The following is a 19,423-nucleotide window of genomic DNA, read 5'->3' on the forward strand; positions in this document are numbered from 1 at the left end:
TCCATGCGTATAGCTTCTACCCTTTCAGACCTCCAAGTATTCTTCCACTTCCTGGATACTGGTAAATTATTATTTATGTTGTTGTTTTGGTGACGAGAGAACATGAGACATTTTTTAGGTGTTTTAAATGTAAGAGACAGGGCAGAGCAGAGGGGGTGGACTGAGACGGTCCACATGAGGCTCGCGACGTAATGAAGGATGAGATGCGTCTTGTTATCAACATCACATGTTTGCGCGTGCATGCAGCCCTGTATTAAATTATGGAACTCGGGGAACGCGGGGGAAGAAAGGGAGAATACATGTGTGTGCGTGAAGGAGCAGTTCTGTTTTTGGTGGGGTCTGCGTGAGGAGCAACTATCTTTAGGGTTGTGTGGATATTACAGGTGCAGCTTTTTTTAAGTCGAAATGGGAGCTTTACATTATGTGTGTGTTCTGGCTTGCACTGTTTTCGTTTCTCAAGCAAATGGACTCAAATGTAAGTACATTTTTGTTAGCTTTTTGGGTTTTAGCTGTACCCATCAATCAGGTTTGCGGTATAGGATGCTTGGATGCAGATGACGTATAAGGTTTTGGCAAATTAATTACTAAAATGATATAGGGATACTTGTTACATTGTTAATTGATAATTGCTATGCGGTTTGTTTTATATTTGTCATTTTCAGCCTATAAAGGTTTATTAATGCACTCAGTCAAGTCTTTCAATAACTATAGGTCGAAATAATTGACATTTATATGCCTTTTTCTCAGTTTACCCTGTGGTTTTCTAATTACTCTTTACAAGGAAAAAGCAACGCTCCTTTAATTGTTTTCTTCTGACCTTGCTCATCTCATAAGAATTTCAGAGAAGCGCGAGCTGTTATTGTGTTGCCAACGTCCGTGCGCTTGTCCTGTCAGTCACAGTCCCATGAGCCCAATTACACCATTTACGCGCATGCACTTGGAGATCTGTCTTGTGCATTTTCCAAAGGTTACTTTTATTCAGTATACAACACGACTTTAAACTAAATCTATTCCACTCGTCAGTCCATATCCAGAAAATGACAGTTATTATGGTTAAGGAAATAGGCCCTTTTTCAACGAATTAACACGATAAACGTACATTAGGGCTCTCACATTATTTAGATTTTCCAAGGTTTTTAAAAGCGCAATTTTAACCATAAATCTATAGGCCTAAGTCTCAAAACAAAATTGTACTCTCTCTTCCTCTTTCTTTCAGCTTACCGGGACATGTTCCCTCACAAGCATTCATTGTCGATGAAGTTCCCGCCGATCCCCGGTTGGAACCCAGACAGCAACCCGTGGGATGACTATATCTACCCGCCCTTTGGTCCCAAGGAACTAACGCGGAGAAAAGGTGAGCACCTTGTCAAATTATGCAAATAAAATTTATAACGTTCTCACTTTAAAACATTACAACATTTATCAACTAATTTCACCTCCGGATCCAGGTAAGCCCGTCAAAGTGCGCCTGACCAGCGACAGTCCAGCAATCAAAGGTTCTATGGTGTCATTCACTGCCAAGCTAGAGTACCCGCCATGTCAGAAGGAGGACACCAACGGGGAGCTGGTGTGGGATGAACACTGTCCAGATGGTATGGAGCTGGAGGCCTCAGGTGCTTCCCACAAACCACTCTACACACGCACTGTCACAACACACCCGCACACGCACCTAGCACAAACAAACCTACACACTCCCACCCAGAGACACCCACGCACCACACACCTAGCCTGAACAAACCCAGACACACATGCACAGTGGTGGACTTACCATGAGGAGGAATAGGCAATTACCTCAGGCCTCTCATCATCAAGTGGCCTCATGACAGAATCAGAATCAGATACATGGGCTACACAAAGTAAGACAGAGGGGCGTTGTTTCGCTCACTAGGATGCGTTCTCCTGAGAGATAGTTTCAGCCACTTGCGAATTGAAGGAAAGTTGGAAAGTTGGCAGATACACATTGCACTGTTCGGATCCTGCAATTATTTTGGATGAATGTGCAAAGGTAACCTACTTTTTAAAGTGATTTGTTTGAAAATCAGATGAAAGCTGGTTGTGTTCATGGCACATTAAAAGGTGATACATTTTTACAGTTAAATTAAATGTCTTTATGACAAAACCCATTTTCAAAATGTGTGCACGTGCCTCAGTGTGGCCTCTTCCTGGGGCCTCCACATTGTATTGTATTGTATTTATTAAGGATCTCCAAGGCAGCAGATACTCTTCCTGGGGTCCAGAAACATTAAGGCTGTTATATACAATAAAAATATTACATTACATTTTATAAAACTTTTCACAACACATTAAGTGTGTTCTCTCAGGCCACTACTCTACTACCACATATCTACAATACAAAACACATGTCTACCTATGTGTAAAGTGCGTGAGTTATCATGTGTACAGTTGAAGTCGGAAGTTGACATACACCTTAGCCAAATATGTTTAAACTCTGTTTTTCACAATTCCTGACATTTAATCCCAGTAAAAAAATCACCTGTTTTAGGTCAGTTAGGATCACCACTTTATTTTAAGAATGTGAAATGTCAGAATAATAGTTGAGAGAATTATTTATTTCAGCTTTTATTTATTTCATCACATTCCCAGTGGATCAGAAGTTGCCATACACTCAATTAGTATTTGGTAGCATTGCCTTTAAATTGTTTAACTTGGGTCAAATGTTTCGGGTAGCCTTCTATAAGCTTCCCACAATAAGTTGGGTGAATTTTGGCCCATTCCTCCTGACAGACCTCGTGTAACTGAGTCAGGTTTGTAAGCCTCCTTGCTCGCACACGCTTTTTCAGTTCTGCCCACAAATTTTCTATAGGATTGAGGTCAGGGCTTTGTGATGGCCACTCAAATACCTTGACTTTGTTGTCCTTAAGCCAATTTGCCACAACTTTGGAAGTATGCTTGGGGTCATTGTCCATTTGGAAGACCCATTTGCGACCAAGCTTTAACTTCCTGACTGATGTCTTCAGATGTTGCTTCAATATATCCACATAATTTTCCTGCCTCATGATGCCATCTATTTTGTGAAGTGCACCAGTCCCTCCTGCAGCAACAGACCCCCACAACATGATGCTGCCACCCCTGTGCTTCACGATTGGGAAGGTGTTCTTCAGCTAGCAAGCCTCCCCCTTTTTCCTAAAACATAACGATGGTCATTATGGGCAAACAGTTCTATTTTTGTTTCATCAGACCAGAGGACATTTCTCCAAAAAGTACAATCTTTGTCCCCATGTGCAGTTGCAAACCGTAGTCTGGCTTTTTTATGGCGGGTTTGGAGCAGTGGCTTCTTTCTTGCTGAGCAGCCTTTCAGGTTATGTCGATATAGGACACGTTTTACTGTGGATATCAATACTTTTGTACCTGTTTCCTCCAGCATCTTCACAAGGTCCTTTGCTGTTCTGGGATTGATTTGCACTTTTCGCACCAAAGTACGTTCATCTCTAGGAGACAGAACGCGTCTTCTTCCTCAGCGGTATAACGGCTGTGTGGTGCCATGGTGTTTATACTTGCATACTATTGTTTGTACAGATGAACGTGGTACCTTCAGGCGTTTGGAAATTGCACCCAAGGATGAACCAGACTTGTGGAGGTCTACACTTTTTTTTCTGAGGTCTTGGCTGATTTCTTTTGATTTTCCCATGATGTCAAGCAAAGAGGCATCATGGGAAAATCATCCACAGGTACACCTCCAATTGACTCAAATTATGTCAATTAGCCTATCAGAAGCTTCTAAGGCCATGACATAATTTTCTGGAATTTTCCAAGCTGTTTAAAGGCACAGTCAACTTAGTGTATGTAAACTTCTGACCCACTGGAATTGTGATACAGTGAATTATAAGTGAAATAATCTGTCTGTAAACAATTGTTGGAAAAATGACTTGTGTCATGCACTAAGTAGATGTCCTAACCGACTTGCCAAAACTATAGTTTGTTAACAAGAAATTTGTGGAGTGGTTGAAAAACTATTTTTAATGACTCCAACCTAAGTGTTTGTAAACCTCCGACTTCAACTGTATGTGTGTGTCTGTGTGTCTCTTCACAGTACTCTCTGTTCCACAAGGTGTATTTTTATCTGTTTTTAAATGCTGATTCTACTGCTTGCATCAGTTACTTGATGTGTAATAGAGTTCCATGTAGCCATGGCTCTATGTAGTACTGTTTGCCTCCCATATTCTGCTCTTCACTTGGGGATTGTGAAATCACTAAGTACGCCCCGGCACATAAAAAACACACACACACACACACACACACACTTTACAACACCACGACAGCTGATAACAAGATCATTATACAATCAGCAATTAAGCATTCACAAAAACTGAATAACTCAACATTGAGACATGAAATAGGCTAGGGTGTACTACATTCTGTGAATTGACTGTCATTCTCCCCTCCACTGCCCTGTTCAGCTAACAGTCAGCTTAAGACTGGCTATGTGTTTAACTGGACCTCCTGGCTAGATGACTACGGCTTTGGAAAGTGTACTGACCTGAAGAGATGTAACGTCTTCCCAGACGGGAAACCCTTCCCTCAGAGCAACGACTGGAGACACAAGGGCTACGTCTACGTATGGCACTCCATGGGTAAGTCTCACTCAAACACACTCAATTACCCATAGACATGCACAAAGTCATAAACACACATATACAGTTGTGGCCAAAAGGTTTGAGAATGACACAAATATTAATTTTCACAAAGTCTGCTGCCTCAGTTTGTATGATGGCAATTTGCATATACTCCAGAATGTTATGAAGAGTGATCAGATGAATTGCAATTTATTGCAAAGTCCCTCTTTGCCATGCAAATGAACAGAATCCCCAAAAAACATTTCCACTGCATATCAGTCCTGCCACAAAAGGACCAGCTGACATCATGTCAGTGATTCTCTCGTTAACACAGGTGTGAGTGTTGACGAGGACAAGGCTGGAGATCACTCTGTCATGCTGATTGAGTTTGAATAACAGACTGGAAGCTTCAAAAGGAGGGTGGTGCTTGGAATCATTGTTCTTCCTCTGTCAATCATGGTTACCTGCAAGGAAACACGTGCCGTCATCATTGCTTTGCACAAAAAGGGCTTCACAGGCAAGGATATTGCTGCCAGTAAGATTCCACCTAAATCAACCATTTATCAGATCATCAAGAACTTCAAGGAGAGCGGTTCAATTGTTGTGAAGAAGGCTTTAGGGCACCCAAGAAAGTCCAGCAAGCGCCAGGACCGTCTCCTAAAGTTGATTCAGCTGCAGGATCGGGAACCACCAGTACAGAGCTGGCTCAGGAATGGCAGCAGGCAGTTGTGAGTGCATCTGCACGCACAGTGAGGCGAAGACTTTTGGAGGATGGCCTGGTGTCGAGAAGGGCAGCAAAGAAGCCACTTCTCTCCAGGAAAAACATCAGGGACAGACTGATATACTGCAAAAGGTACAGGGATTGGACTGCTGAGGACTGGGGTAAAGTCATTTTCTCTGATGAATCCCCTTTCCGATTGTTTGGGGCATCCGGAAAAAAGCTTGTCCGGAAAAGACAAGGTGAGCGCTACCATCAGTCCTGTGTCATGCCAACAGTAAAGCATCCTGAGACCATTCATGTGTGGGGTTGCTTCTCAGCCAAGGGAGTGGGCTCACTCACACTTTTGCCTAAGAACACAGCCATGAATAAAGAATGGTACCAACACATCCTCCGAGAGCAACTTCTCTCAACCATCCAGGAACAGTTTGGTGACGAACAATGCCTTTTCCAGCATGACGGAGCACCTTGCCATAAGGCAAAAGTGATAACTAAGTGGCTCGGGGAACAAAACATCAATATTTTGGGTCCATGGCCAGGAAACTCCCCAGACCTTAATCCCATTGAGAATTTGTGGTCAATCCTCAAGAGGCGGGTGGACAAACAAAACCCCACCAATTCTGACAAACTCCAAGCATTGATTATGCAAGAATGGGCTGCCATCAGTCAGGATGTGGCCCAGAAGTTAATTGACAGCATGCCAGAGCGGATTGCAGAGGTCTTGAAAAAGAAGGGTCAACACTGCAAATATTGACTCATTGCATCAACTTCATGTAATTGTCAATAAAAGCCTTTGACACTCATGACATGCTTGTAATTATACTTCAGTATTCCATAGTAACATCTGACAAAAATATCTAAAGACACTGAAGCAGCAAACTTTTTTCTTTTTTTTTTCTTTTAGGGAAGCAGCAAACTTTGTGAAAATTAATATTTGTGTCATTCTCAAAACTTTTGGCCACGACTGTACATGCACAATGTCCCTCTCCCTGTCCTCCTGGAGGACCTGAGCCCTAGGACCATGCCTCAGGACTAATGGCCTGATGACTCCTTGCTGTCCCCAGTCCACCTGGTCATGCTGCTGCTCCAGTTTCAACTGTTTTGCCTGCGGCTATGGAACCCTGACCTGTTCACCGGACTCTCTCTCTCTACCGCACCTGCTGTCTCGACCTGAATGCTCTGAATGCTCGGCTATGAAAAGCCAATTTACTCCTGAGGTGCTGACCTGTTGCACCCTCTACAACCACTGTGATTATTATTATTTGACCCTGCAGGTCATCTATGAACGTTTGCACATCTTGGCCATGTTCTGTTATAATATCCACCCGGCACAGCCAGAAGAGGACTGGCCACCCCCCAGAGCCTGCTTCCTCTTTAGGTTTCTTTCTAGGTTCCTGCCTTTCTAGGGAGTTTTTCCTAGCCACCGTGCTTCAACATCTGCATTGCTTGCTGTTTGGGGTTTTAGGCTGGGTTTCTGTATAAGCACTTTGTGACATGGGCTGATGTAAAAAAAGCTTTATAAATACAATTGGTGAATTTGATTGATTAGATGAGCTCTATTAAAGGTGAGGAGGTTAGAGATGGAGGGATGCTTAGAGATGGAGATCTGCTATTACTCAAAATCTTTCTGCCCTCTGATTCCTCCCTCATCTCTCGTTCCCTCCTCCCTCCATCCATCTCTCCTTCCCTCCTCCCGCCCTCCCTCTATCTCTCCTTCCCTCCTCCCTCCCTCCATCTCTCCTTCCCTTCTCCCTCCATCTATCTCTCCTTCCTTCCTCCCTCCTTCAATCTCTCCTTCCCTCCTCCCTCCCTCCATCTCTCCTTCTCTCCTCCCTCCCTCCATCTCTCCTTCCCTCCTCCCTCCCTCCATCTCTCCTCCCTCCCTCCATCTCTCCATCTCTCCTTCCCTCCTCCCTCCCCCAGGTCAGTACTCTGAGACGTGTGATGGCTCCTCCTCCACCCTGACAGTGAACACCAGTGACATCATTCTGGGGGCGGAGCTGATGGAGGTCATGGTGTACAGGAAACGCGAACGCAGGAAGTACAGCCCCCTGGCCACCGACAAGGCCGTCTTCTTTGTCACAGGTGAGTTCGCTGTATACACTTCATGTCTACTCTCCAAGCATCACGTGTCTCAATCAGCAACCTTGTTTCCTCCCATCTACTATCCTTCCTTCCCCTTGTACATCTTATAGGACACCAAGCCCTTCCCCTTGTACATCTTATAGGACACCAAGCCCCTCCCCTTGTACATCTTATAGGACACAAAGCCCTTCCCCTTGTACATCTTATAGGACACCAAGCCCCTCCCCTTGTACATCTTATTGGACACCAAGCCCCTCCTCTTGTACATCTTATAGGACACCAAGCCCCTCCCCTTGTACATCTTATTGGACACCAAGCCCCTCCCCTTGTACATCTTGTAGGACACCAAGCCCTTCCCCTTGTACATCTTGTAGGACACCAAGCCCCTCCCCTTGTACATCTTATTGGACACCAAGCCCCTCCCCTTGTACATCTTATAGGACACCAAGCCCCTCCCCTTGTACATCTTATAGGACACCAAGCCCCTCCCCTTGTACATCTTATAGGACACCAAGCCCCTCCCCTTGTACATCTTATAGGACACCAAGCCCCTCCCCTTGTACATCTTATAGGACACCAAGCCCCTCCCCTTGTACATCTTATAGGACACCAAGCCCCTCCCCTTGTACATCTTATAGGACACCAAGCCCCTCCCCTTGTACATCTTATAGGACACCAAGCCCCTCCCCTTGTACATCTTATAGGACACCAAGCCCCTCCCCTTGTACATCTTATAGGACACCAAGCCCTTCCCCTTGTACATCTTATAGGACACCAAACCCTTAGTCAGGTGGAGCTTTAGCACTTTCCTTTCACTTATTTAATAAATTCTGACTAGCCATAGGGAGTCAGGGATTTTGCTGATTGTAACGCAGGCATAGTATAGTCTCTCTTACACATCATCCAAACAGCCGTAGAAGGAGGCTAAAGGTCACAGCCACAGGCCTGCTCATGGCTTTGAGCAAGAAATGTACTGTCAGGAGTTAAATGCACTTGACATGGGGAAAGTCATTGTGGGATGTTTTGAAAACTAAGGGAGGAAAATGTTTTTTTTACAAACTTGTTCTGTACTGTGAAGTTAATCTGAATATGTGCTTCATGTTTTCACATAGGCAGGAGGCCTATATATTCTCATATGTGCTGTAGCCTACATTCATTTATTTTATTTTAAGTTTCATTCTGATATTGTGATATTTGTTCTACTGCGACATTGATGTCTTGGAAATTATATGACGTTCGGGTGTTGTAAGCCCCACAGCTGTGTGTGTGTGCATATGCATATGACTTGTGTTCTACAGTGATGTAAATGTCGCTGTACATTGATGTCTAGAAAATGAGGCTATAAGAATTTCGGACTTGTATAAGCCCCACAGCTAAACTCAAGTGTGTGGGCTTACTGCAGTGACATCTAAAATGCTTTGAATTAATCAGCACCTTGGAGAGTGCTGTCCATTTCACCACCATAGACAGTAGGCTACTTGGCTATTTACTCGGTCTGCTGCGCTGCTATAATGAGTTTGTCACTTTTTTTCTCAATGTGTTCTGGTACCTCATACCCCCCTAGATTTAACCCCCCCCCCCCCCCCCCACTATGGGTGTGTTCGTAAATTCAGAGTGTTGTCAGATTATCTGTTGGTAAATTAAGAGCGTTTCGCTCATAGGACGCTCTGGCCGATGAGTAGGGTTGATCCGTGTGTTCTGACCTCACAACGGCAGTCAAGCACCCAAGCTAACTGGCTAAAGTTAGCTTGCTAGCTGGCTACTTCTAAACACAAATGAGAGAACACCTCACTCTGACCATTTTCAACTCTCTAGCAGAGCTGGTTAGGCAGTTTTCATGTTATCCAGAGCGTTGGTGACTGTAACTGTGCTGCTGGCAACGATAAAATAAAACAAATCGCTGACGTTCACTGACACCGGTCATATTCAACGATATAATAACGTTTTTTTGCTGACGTTCACTGACACCGGTCATATTCACCGATTTAATAACGTTTTTTTGCTGACGTTCACTGACACCGGTCATATTCACCGATTTAATAACGTTTTTTTGCTGACGTTCACTGACACCGGTCATATTCACCGATTTAATAACGTTTTTTTGCTGACGTTCACTGACACCGGTCATATTCACCGATTTAATAACGTTTTTTTGCTGACGTTCACTGACACCGGTCATATTCAACGAGTATTGCTCGTTTGTAAATTCAGCAGTTATTCTGCGCTCTGGTACACTCAGACGTGAGTGCTCTGAAATCGGAGTAGATAACCAGAGAGAATTTACAAACACACCCTATGGGTTCCCGGGACCTCTCAATTTACAAATGAAGCACTGGATACAGATAGATGAATGTATAGATGAACGGATGTGTCATGTCTGAGTGTTTCTTGTTAACCTTTACCCATCCACAGACAAGATCCCAGTGGCTGTGAATATTTCTCAGAAGGCATCAGCCAACCTGTCGGACAGTGTATTTGTGCGTGGCGAGGATGTTGTGTTCAGTGTGTCGGTTCACGACCCCAGTAACTACCTGAAGACCGCAGACGCCGTCGACTACATCTGGGACTTCAAGGATGGCAACCAGCTAGTCACCCATAGCAACATAGCCACTCACTCCTACAGTGCGGTTGGAGATGTCAACGTGAAGCTGAGGGTGGAGGCGAAGTTCAAGATCCCATGTCCTCCGCCCACGCAAACTACAGGTACGCACACTTGAGTCACACTTCACTTCAGTGGATATTGCAGGTACACAAACCTAGAAGTACATAGTACACACTAATGAGTATTCACCATACTACTGGCACTCCAGCCTGGAATAAGGTATGCACCATTGGGGGAATGTTGTTTGCGCTAATTGCGCTGCAGCCCCACGTCCGTCTTTGAAGCGTTATGTGTCATATCACTCTTTTTCTCTCCTTCAGCGGCCCACACACCTCCCCCTGGAACTCACTCCATCACTCACAAAATGGAGACAACCCATGGTTTTGGTAAGAATGACCTCTGTAATGTGCGTTGAATAGAAGTGTCTGCCAGATTGTATGAGGAAGTGTTTTCTCTTGTGATTTTAGTTCTATTCAGCTGACATAAACTGTCCAAATTCCACTGTCTCGTTTCCAGTGCCAGTCACCACTGCCAGACCCGCCTCCAACACACCTGTTCCTATGACTACAGGCTTCCCGACGACAGAGCCCCTCCCCCCGACGGTTGCTGACGTGACCGTGGCGCTGTTCAACCCGATACAACTTTTTGCCCAGTTCTTGCTAGCTGGCCCCACCCCCATGTCCCTGCCCACTGGCCCTACGCCAATGTCCCTGCCGGCTGGCCCCACCCCCATGGCCCAGCTCCGCCATGCACATCTGGCAGCCAATGATTGCTTCCGCTACTTCTACGGAAACTTCCAGACCAACATCACCATTATTGGTGGGTGGATGAGGATATAGTGCATCTCAAATGGCATTATATTCCATTTATAGTGCACTGCTTTGGGGCTCATAAGGCTCCCATATGTCTCTGGTCAAAGTAGTGCCCTATATAGGGAATAGGGTGCCATTTCGGCCATAAACACTCTCATAGGGGCAAATACTAAGTTCCACTGCCCAATGTCTACACAAATGTTCACTTAATCATGTATTGATATCAATGGGAGTGGAAGTTAGTATTTGCTCCAATGTGAAAAGTCTTCAATCCAAGCATGTTTTAATCACTCCATCCATGCCTTACCCAATCACAGAACCCAAGCACTTAATCAACAGCCAGCCAGCCAATCGGATCGTGGACGTGTCTGCTGCCAAGGTCACCAACACTGACATAAGCTTCCTGGTCAAGTGCCTGGGCAGGTGAGTGGAACACAATTGAATGTGGCTAAGGCAACCCTCAGACGTGTTTTTGGACTAGTGAAAAATGTCATTTGTAATGAATATTAAATCACAAACCACTCCATAGTTGCCCCATCCATCTACCATAACCACCCTCCTCTCTCCTCCTCCTCTCCGCCTTCCCCAAGCACTCCCACCTCAGCCTGCACAATCGTCTCGGACCCCTCTTGCCACCAGGTGAGGAACATCGTGTGTGAAGACGTGCCCCCATCGTCGGAGTGCAAGGTGCACCTGCGGAGGACCTTTCTGGAGCCAGGGACCTACTGTGTCAACATCACCCTGGAGGACACCAGCAGTCTGGCACTCACCACCACCACCACCATCACCATAAGCAACACTGACCCTGACACACCCGGTAGGTCACAGGGCTAGACCCTGGGGTGTTATTCAGGTTGAGTGCATTCAGAAAGTATTCAGACCCTTGACTTTTTCCCAATTTTCTTACGTTACAGCCTTATTATTATTTTTTTTTAAATAGATTAAATAGTTTTCCCCCCTCATCAATCTACACACAATACCCCATAATGACAAAGCAAAAACATGTTTTTAGAATTTTCTTTCACATTTAAAAAAATATATATCAAAAATAAAAAGCTGAAATTACACATTTACATAAGTATTCAGACCCTTTACTCAATACTTTGGCAGCGATTACAGCCTTGAGTCTTCTTGGGTATGACGCTACAAGCTTGGCACACCTGTGAATGGCACACCTGAGAATCTTGTTTCTCATGGTCTGAGATTCCTTTAGGTGTCTTTTGGCAAATTCCAAGCAGGCTGTCATGTGTCTTTTACTGAGGAGTGGCTTCCGTCTGCCCACTCTACCATAAATGCCTGATTGGTTGAGTGCTGCAGAGACTGTTGTCCTTCTGGAGGAACTCTGGAGTTCTGTCAGAGTGACCCTCGGGGTCTTGGTAGACCAAGACCCTTCTCCCCCGATTGCTCAGTTTGGCTGGGCGGCCAGCTCTAGGAAGAGTCTTGGTGGTTCCAAACTTCCTTTTAAGAATGATGGAGGCCAATGTGTTCTTGGGGACCTTCAACGCTGCAGAACATTTTTGGTACCCTTCTCCAGATCTGTGCCTCAACACAATCCTGTCTCTGATCTCTACGGACAATTCCTTCGATCTCATGGCTTGGATGTTGCTCTGACATGCACTGTCAACTGTGGGACCTTCGATAGACAGGTGTGTGCATTTCCAAATCATGTCCAATCAATTTAATTTACCACAGGTAAATCAAGTTGTAGAAACATCTCAACGATGATCAATGGAAGCAAGATGCACCTGAGCTCAATTTCGAGTCTCATAGCAAAAGGTCTGAATACTTATGTAAATAAGGTATTTGTTTTTTAATTTTAATACATTTGCAAAACCTGTTTTCACTTTTTCATTATGAGGCATTGTGTGGAGATTGATGAGGATTTTATTTATTTAATCCATTTTAGAATAAGGCTGGAACATAACAATATTTGGGAAATATGAAGTGGTCTGAATAGTTTCCTTATGCACTGTATATAGTGAATAGTTTGCCATATGGATGGTCCCTGGTCAAGGTAGATCACTATTTAGGGAGTAGGGTGCCATTTGGGATACAATGTTGTGAATGTGTATAAATCCACAGCCATAGATGGGATTTTCATTTTGAAGTTTGTTTCTTTTGATGGTATTGAGGCAGTTTACACCTGACACTAAAGTGGTTTATTTCTCTCCTAATCTCATCCCACCTCTCTCCACTTCTTTCCATCCCCCACCCCTTTGATTCTTGACTCCCCTCGATCCATCCCACCTCTCTATCACTCTGTCAATTTCCCTCACATTCTTGTCTCTCCGTCCCTCCCCCCATCTGTTTGAAGAGTCTAAAGCTCCTCATGCTGCAGAGGTTGTCCTCTCCTCCAGTGCTATTCTGGTAGCCATCTTTGCCTTCACCGCCTTCATAGTCTACAAGTAAGTCAAGCCACTCAGTATTACGTGTGCACACACTCAGTTTCCCTTACTCATGATCTCTCATCTCCCCCACTTCATCTCTCTCCAATATCCCCCTTTCCCTCCATCTCTCTGTCCACTCCTCCTCGTCTCTCCCTCTCCTCCCTCATTCTCCCACCCCATCTCCCCCCATCTCTCCTCCCTGACTCCCCCACCCCATCTCCCCCTACCCTCCATTTCTCCTCCCTCCCTCCATCTCCCCCTACCCTCCATCTCTCCTCCCTCACCCCATCTCCCCCTACCCTCCATCTCTCCTCCCTCACCCCATCTCCCCCTACCCTCCCTCACCCCCCTCATCTCTCCCACCCCCCCTCATCTCTCCCACCCCATCTCCCCCTCTTCTCTCCCCCTTCCCTCCCTCTCTTGCTCCCCTCTGTCTTATCTCCTCCTCCCCCTCCCATCCATCTCTCCCTCCTCTCATTTCCTCTCTCTCCCCTCCCAGGCGCTATAAAGTCTACAAGCGAGTGAGGAGGTCCCTGGTGGAGGACGCCAGTGGCCATGTTGGTGTTGGGGGTCGTATGGGCCGGCTGAGGGAGGTAATATTCCCCACCAACGAGGAGAGGAGTCGTCTGCTGTCGGACAGACACCCCCTGTAGACCCACCAATGGTACTACAGCCACAGGCTGCAAATTTGGGGTGTATTCAGTGGTGTGAAACGTTTTGAATGGTGCAGATAGAAATAGAATCAAGAGCTTACTGGATTCCCTTTCGTACCTGACAGACAAGCATATCTGTTCTACACAATACATTTCACAATAGAATCTCAATGCTCTGTAACATATAATCCTTAACAGGCCCCAGGATTTTTACTCAGAGGTTCTTCAGTACTAAGTTTAATTTTAGCACATTCATAAATGCATCACAAAGAAGATATCTATACCAATAACTAAGAGAACTAACAACTGTTAATAAGATAGCAAGAGGAACATTTAACTTTTGATAAAATATGAAAATACTAATGCCTTTTTTGTTTAGTTGACTTTGTTGTAGAAAAGTATGTCTATAGGAAGTCTACACCCTCCTTGGATTTCTTCACATTTTATTGTGTTACAAAGTGGGATTAAAATGGATTTCATTGTAATTTTTTGTCAACAGCCTACACAAAATACTCTGTAATGTCAAAGTGGAAGAAAATGTATATCTTTTAAAGATGAATGAAAAATAAAACACTAACATACATTGATTGGATAAGTATTCACCCCGAGCCAATACATGTTAGAATCACCTGTAGCGTTGATTACAGCTAGGTCTTATTGGGTAAGCCTCATAACAGCTTTGCACACCTATAGTGCAATATTTTCCCATAAAAAAATATTCAAGCTCTGTCAAGGTGTTGAGGATCATGGCTAGACAGCCATAGTTTTTCAAGCAGATATAAGTCAAAAGTGTAACTTGGCAGCTCAGGAACATTCACCATCTTCTTGGTAACTCCAGTGTACATTTGGGCTTATTGTCCTGCTGAAAGGTTAGTTAATCTCCCAGCGTCTGGTAGAAAGCAGACTGAAGCATGTTTTCCTCTAGGATTTTGCCTGTGCTTAGCTCCATCCCGTTTCTTTTCACGGTATTTGCCGATGTCAAGCAGACTCATTACATGATGCAGCCATCACCATGCTTAACAATAAGGAGACAGTTACTCAGTGATGTGTTTGCTCCAAACATAAGGCTTTGCATTTAGGCCAAAAAGTGTATTTTAATTGTATTATTTTATTGCCTTGTTGCATACAGGATGCATGTTTAGGAATATTTGTATTCTTTACACTGGTCTTAAACAGTGCATTCAGAAAGTATTCAGACCCCTTGACTTTTTCCACATTGTTACATTACAGCCTTATTCTACAATGGATTAAATACATTTTTTCCCTCAATCTACACACAATACCCCATAATGACAAAGCGAGAACAGGTTTAGACTTTTTCAAATGTATTAGAAATAAAAATGAAATCTTATTTACATAAGTATTCAGACCCTTTGCTATGAGACTCAAAATTGAGCTCAGGTGCATCCTGTTTCCATTGATCATCCTTGAGATGTTTCTACAACTTGGAGTCCACCTGTGGTAAATTCAATTGATTGGACATCATTTGGAAAGACACCTGTCTATAGAAGGTCTCACATTTGACAGTGCATGTCAAAGAAAAAACCAAGCCATGAGGTCGAAGGAATTGTTCTTAGCGCTCCAGACAGGATTGTGTCGAGGCACAGATCTGGGGAAGGGTACCAAAACATGTCTGCAGCATTCACGGTCCCCAAGAACACAGTTTGGAACCAAGAGTCTTCCTAGAGCTGGCCGCCCAGCCAAACTGAGCAATCGGGGAGAAGGGCCTTGGTCAGGGAAGTAACCAAGAACCCGAAGGTCACTGACAGAGCTTCAGAGTTCCTCTGTGGATAACCATTTCTGCAGCACTCCACCAATCAGGCCTTTATGGTAGTGGACAGATGGAAGCCACTCAGTAAAACACATAACAGCCTGCTTGGAGTTTGCCAAAATGCACCTAAAGAACTCTGACCATGAGAAAAAATATTATCTTGTCTGATGAAACCAAGATTGAACTCTTTGGCCTGAATGCCAAGCGTCACGTCTGGAGGAAACCTGACACCATCCCTATGGTGAAGCATGTTGGCAGTATCATGCGGTGGGGATGTTTTTCAGCATCAGGGACTGGGAGACTAAGGATCGAGGGAAAGTACAGAGGTCCTTGATGAAAACCTGCTCCAGAGCACTCAGTACATCAGACTGGGGGGACGGTTCACCTTCCAACAGGACAATGACCCTAAGCACACAGCCAAGACAACACAGGAGTGGCTTTGGGACAAGTCTCTGAATGTCCTTGACTGGCCCAGCCAGAGCCTGGACTTGAACCCGATTGTACATCTCTGGAGAGACCTGAAAATAGCTGTGCTATGTCGCTCCCCATCCAACCTGACGGAGCTTGAGAGGATCTGCAGAGAATAATATGAGAAATACAGGTGTGCCAAGCTTGTAGCATCATACCCAAGAAGACTCGAGGCTGTAATCGCTGCCAAAGGTGTTTCAACAAAGTATTGAGTAAAGGGTATGAATTCTTAAAATGTGATTTAATTTATTTGCAAAAATGTCTAAAAACCTATTTTGTCTTTGTCATTATATGGTATTGGGTATAGATTGGTGAGGATTTTTAAAATTTAATACATTTTAGAATAAGGCTGTAACCTAACAAAATGTGGAAAGTGTGACAGGGTCTGAATACTTTCCAAATGCACTGTATGTCATTGTGGAGTCATTACGATGTTAATCCATCCTCAGTTTTATCCCACCACAGCCATTGAACTCTGTAGCCTTTTTAAAAATCACCAACGGCCTAATGGTGATATCACTAAGCAGTTTCCTTCCAGTCCTGCATCTCAGTTCAGAAGGACATCTTTGATGTGTCTGGGTGGCTTAATACATAAATTAACTTTATCATGCTTAAACACACTTTTTTTTTAAGTTACCAGGTGTGTTGACTTTAAATAGACACTGTGTGCAGCAAATGACAAAAACAGTTTGGGGTGGGGCAATGTTTGAGGCAGCTCTGGTGGGAGAGTAATATTAAGTTCCCGTCTCATTTCAATATCTAGCCGCTTCCATTAGCCTTTTTAGATCTGTGAACGCCAAAGGGAAAGGGCCTAGGAACCAAAATGAAGCTGGGCAGAAAGTTATTTTGACAGATCTTCAGATAGATTTTTTCCTCACTCATGAATTTAAAATATCTTTATGCTGTGCGTCAAGCTTAACAATGGCTTACTTTTAGAAAAAGCAAATGTAAAAAAATAAGTTTAAATAACTTATCCGTTTGAAATTACTGTCCATTCTCTGTGCCATCTACATGTGTTGCACAAATGACTAGTTACTGAAAAGCCATATTTTTTTGATTTGGTGTGAAACTGACGTTTCATTCTGGAAAGTTTAAGATCGGTTTTGAATATACTGGAAATGTGTAACCTACCGGTCTGCATGCGTCTCTTTGGGGGCTCACAAGTGACGTAACAAGTAACCTGATTAAATACAATTTATAAAAATTGGACTGAACACTATTACACGGTTGTAGTAACGGACCAACTAACCATTGACAACTGCACACATGCCAATATCACGCCATAAAATATTTTGCTAGCAGTAGCTAGAGTATGTAGCGGCCGTTTAGAGAAAACAAAACCATAGATTACGGTTTCTCCTGGCCGATAATGGTAACTCGCCCTGACAGTAGTTTAACGTCAAGTTGTAATATCCTGAACTTCCGCTTAAACAAAAGGTTAAATTAAACAAAACATTTAGAAAAAGTGCATCTTACAGTTGATGGAAAAATACATGAGAAATAAAGTGAAGGACATAGGAGCCAATTTCACGTAGTTTTTATTCAGAGGCGTTTGACAAGTTGAGCTGTGTGTGTGTGTGTGTGTGTGTGTGGGGGGGGGGGGGGGGGGGGGGGGGGGTGAAGGGGCACAAGCATGTTCACAGAGGCATCGTGCCTAAACCAGACCACTTTTCCAAAAAAAGGCACTCCCTAAACAAGTCCCTCCACTTTCCCCACACAAACATGAATTTCCATGTTACACATCGAAGAAAATACTAACAGAACAAATCGCTATCAAATTAATGTAGCATTCGTGAAGACAAAGGTAAGACACACAGTATTTATTGTTAGTCTCAAACCAGAAACAAAAAGGCAGGCCCCCCTTCTTTCCCCCCTTTTTTATTTTTTTTATTTTTTACAGTTTATAATTATTTTTTACTTATTGTCCATTCACTGAATCAAAAAAAATGCACGGGTGAAAAGACCTTTTTTCACAAAATACCCAAGCAAGAAAGTTCAATACATGGAAGCCACACTACCAAAAATAAAAGCAGAAAAAGCTATGTTGAGGATTTTCAATCAATTAAGCAAGAGTAGATTATATAAATGCTAGCAAAGGAAATATTTCTGATCACTTCTTCAATTATTCCTTTAAATTCTAAAAGCGTACAACATGATTTGTTAATTTTCATTTATATCTGGGAAAGCAGAAGGGGGACAGCGGAAGGGGGGACAGCGGGAGAAGAACCCAAATCTAATAAATAGAAGTATGCCTCTAATTCAAAATGTATTTCTAAAGAGGTAGATCAAAAAACAGATGACAAGGTGGGGGAGGAGGGGGGGATAAACGTCACTTGTGCCCCTCATGTACGTAAGCGCAAGGTTGGACCGCGTGCGCACATACGCGCCCATGCAGAGAAGTGTTGGGGGGGGAGGGGGACTGAAGTGTGGAAGCGAGTGCGTGGGCACTAGGGGGGGTGAGGGCGCGGGCGCTAGGAGGTGTATGGGAGCGAGCGCTAGGGGGGGGTGAGGGCGCATGCTGCCACAATCCCCCCCCTCGGCTGAGGTAGACAGCGTTCTATTGTGGAAGAATGGATACACTCAAGCACTTTTACCACAATCAAAACATATTTACATTCTGCATAAAAAGGATAAACTTGGTAGTGTTTCTTTGTCGTTGGATTTTATTTTAACTGATCTTCCTCGTCCCAAACAGGGTTCATTTAGTAAAATGTTGTGTGCCGCTTGGCTTTTTGTAATGAATACTAATTTGAAATGCTTTCTCTCACTTCAATCAAAGGTTACAGCTGCTGCTGCTGGTTAAACAGTTACAGTAGATTCCATAAAAGCATCCATCAGTGTGACTTCCCCTACCTTCACCATGCAGTAAACTACACTAACAGACTGACTCCAAGGCTACTGGGGCCACTGCAAAGTCGCTATAGAATGTTTGTTTTTTAAAACCCATCAGGCTGTGGACCGCACTTTAGCTTGTAAGAAACTTGGGGTAACTTCCAAATTCCACCCTATTCCCCATGTATTGCACTATAAGCGAGTTTGAGATTATGATGGTTCAAGGCCTAAGCAGGTAACAGAAAAACAAACAGACTGTGCTGGTCTGCCGTGTCTATTTCTATGAAGGCTACAGAGATAACTCAGTGCTCAGGCCCCTCCCATTGCCCTTCCAGGAAGACAGAAGAAAAGAAACATTTAAACGTACCGTCAACAATAAGTGTCAGAATCCCAAAACTAAACGGTGTCGCTGCAGTATGTACGGATGGCATGAATCGGCATTACTCTAATATAGACGTGCTTTTTGTAGTTTTCAGAAGATGGTGGATTCCTCAGGAGAACTGAGGCGATGTATTCTCTCT

At 44.0% G+C, this 19,423-nt stretch overlaps 1 protein-coding gene across 1 annotated transcript; it reads left to right on the forward strand.

Annotated features, from left to right (window-relative positions):
• The first annotated feature begins 298 nt into the window (after positions 1-298).
• On the forward strand, positions 299-14,397 carry LOC129830881 (protein QNR-71-like). The gene is made up of 12 exons (XM_055893698.1): positions 299-475; positions 1,217-1,354; positions 1,449-1,592; positions 4,419-4,592; positions 7,216-7,377; positions 9,790-10,080; positions 10,300-10,365; positions 10,496-10,798; positions 11,109-11,214; positions 11,382-11,608; positions 13,106-13,196; positions 13,678-14,397. Exons 1-12 carry the CDS (start codon positions 406-408, stop codon positions 13,829-13,831), a joined length of 1,926 nt encoding a protein of 641 aa, XP_055749673.1. The 5' UTR covers positions 299-405; the 3' UTR covers positions 13,832-14,397.
• The last annotated feature ends 5,026 nt before the right edge of the window (positions 14,398-19,423 follow it).

Source organism: Salvelinus fontinalis, chromosome 32 (assembly GCF_029448725.1).
Source record: "Salvelinus fontinalis isolate EN_2023a chromosome 32, ASM2944872v1, whole genome shotgun sequence".
Lineage (NCBI taxonomy): Eukaryota > Metazoa > Chordata > Actinopteri > Salmoniformes > Salmonidae > Salvelinus > Salvelinus fontinalis.

What these genes read in the sequence shown, in the direction of transcription:
- LOC129830881 (XM_055893698.1), top strand. Translation starts at nt 406, where the DNA reads ATGGGAGCTTTACATTATGTGTGTGTTCTGGCTTGCACTGTTTTCGTT. An exon ending in TCCGCCCACGCAAACTACAG is followed by an intron (nt 10,081 to 10,299) that starts GTACGCACACTT and finishes TCTCTCCTTCAG; the next exon opens with CGGCCCACACACCTCCCCCT. An exon ending in CACTGACCCTGACACACCCG is followed by an intron (nt 11,609 to 13,105) that starts GTAGGTCACAGG and finishes ATCTGTTTGAAG; the next exon opens with AGTCTAAAGCTCCTCATGCT.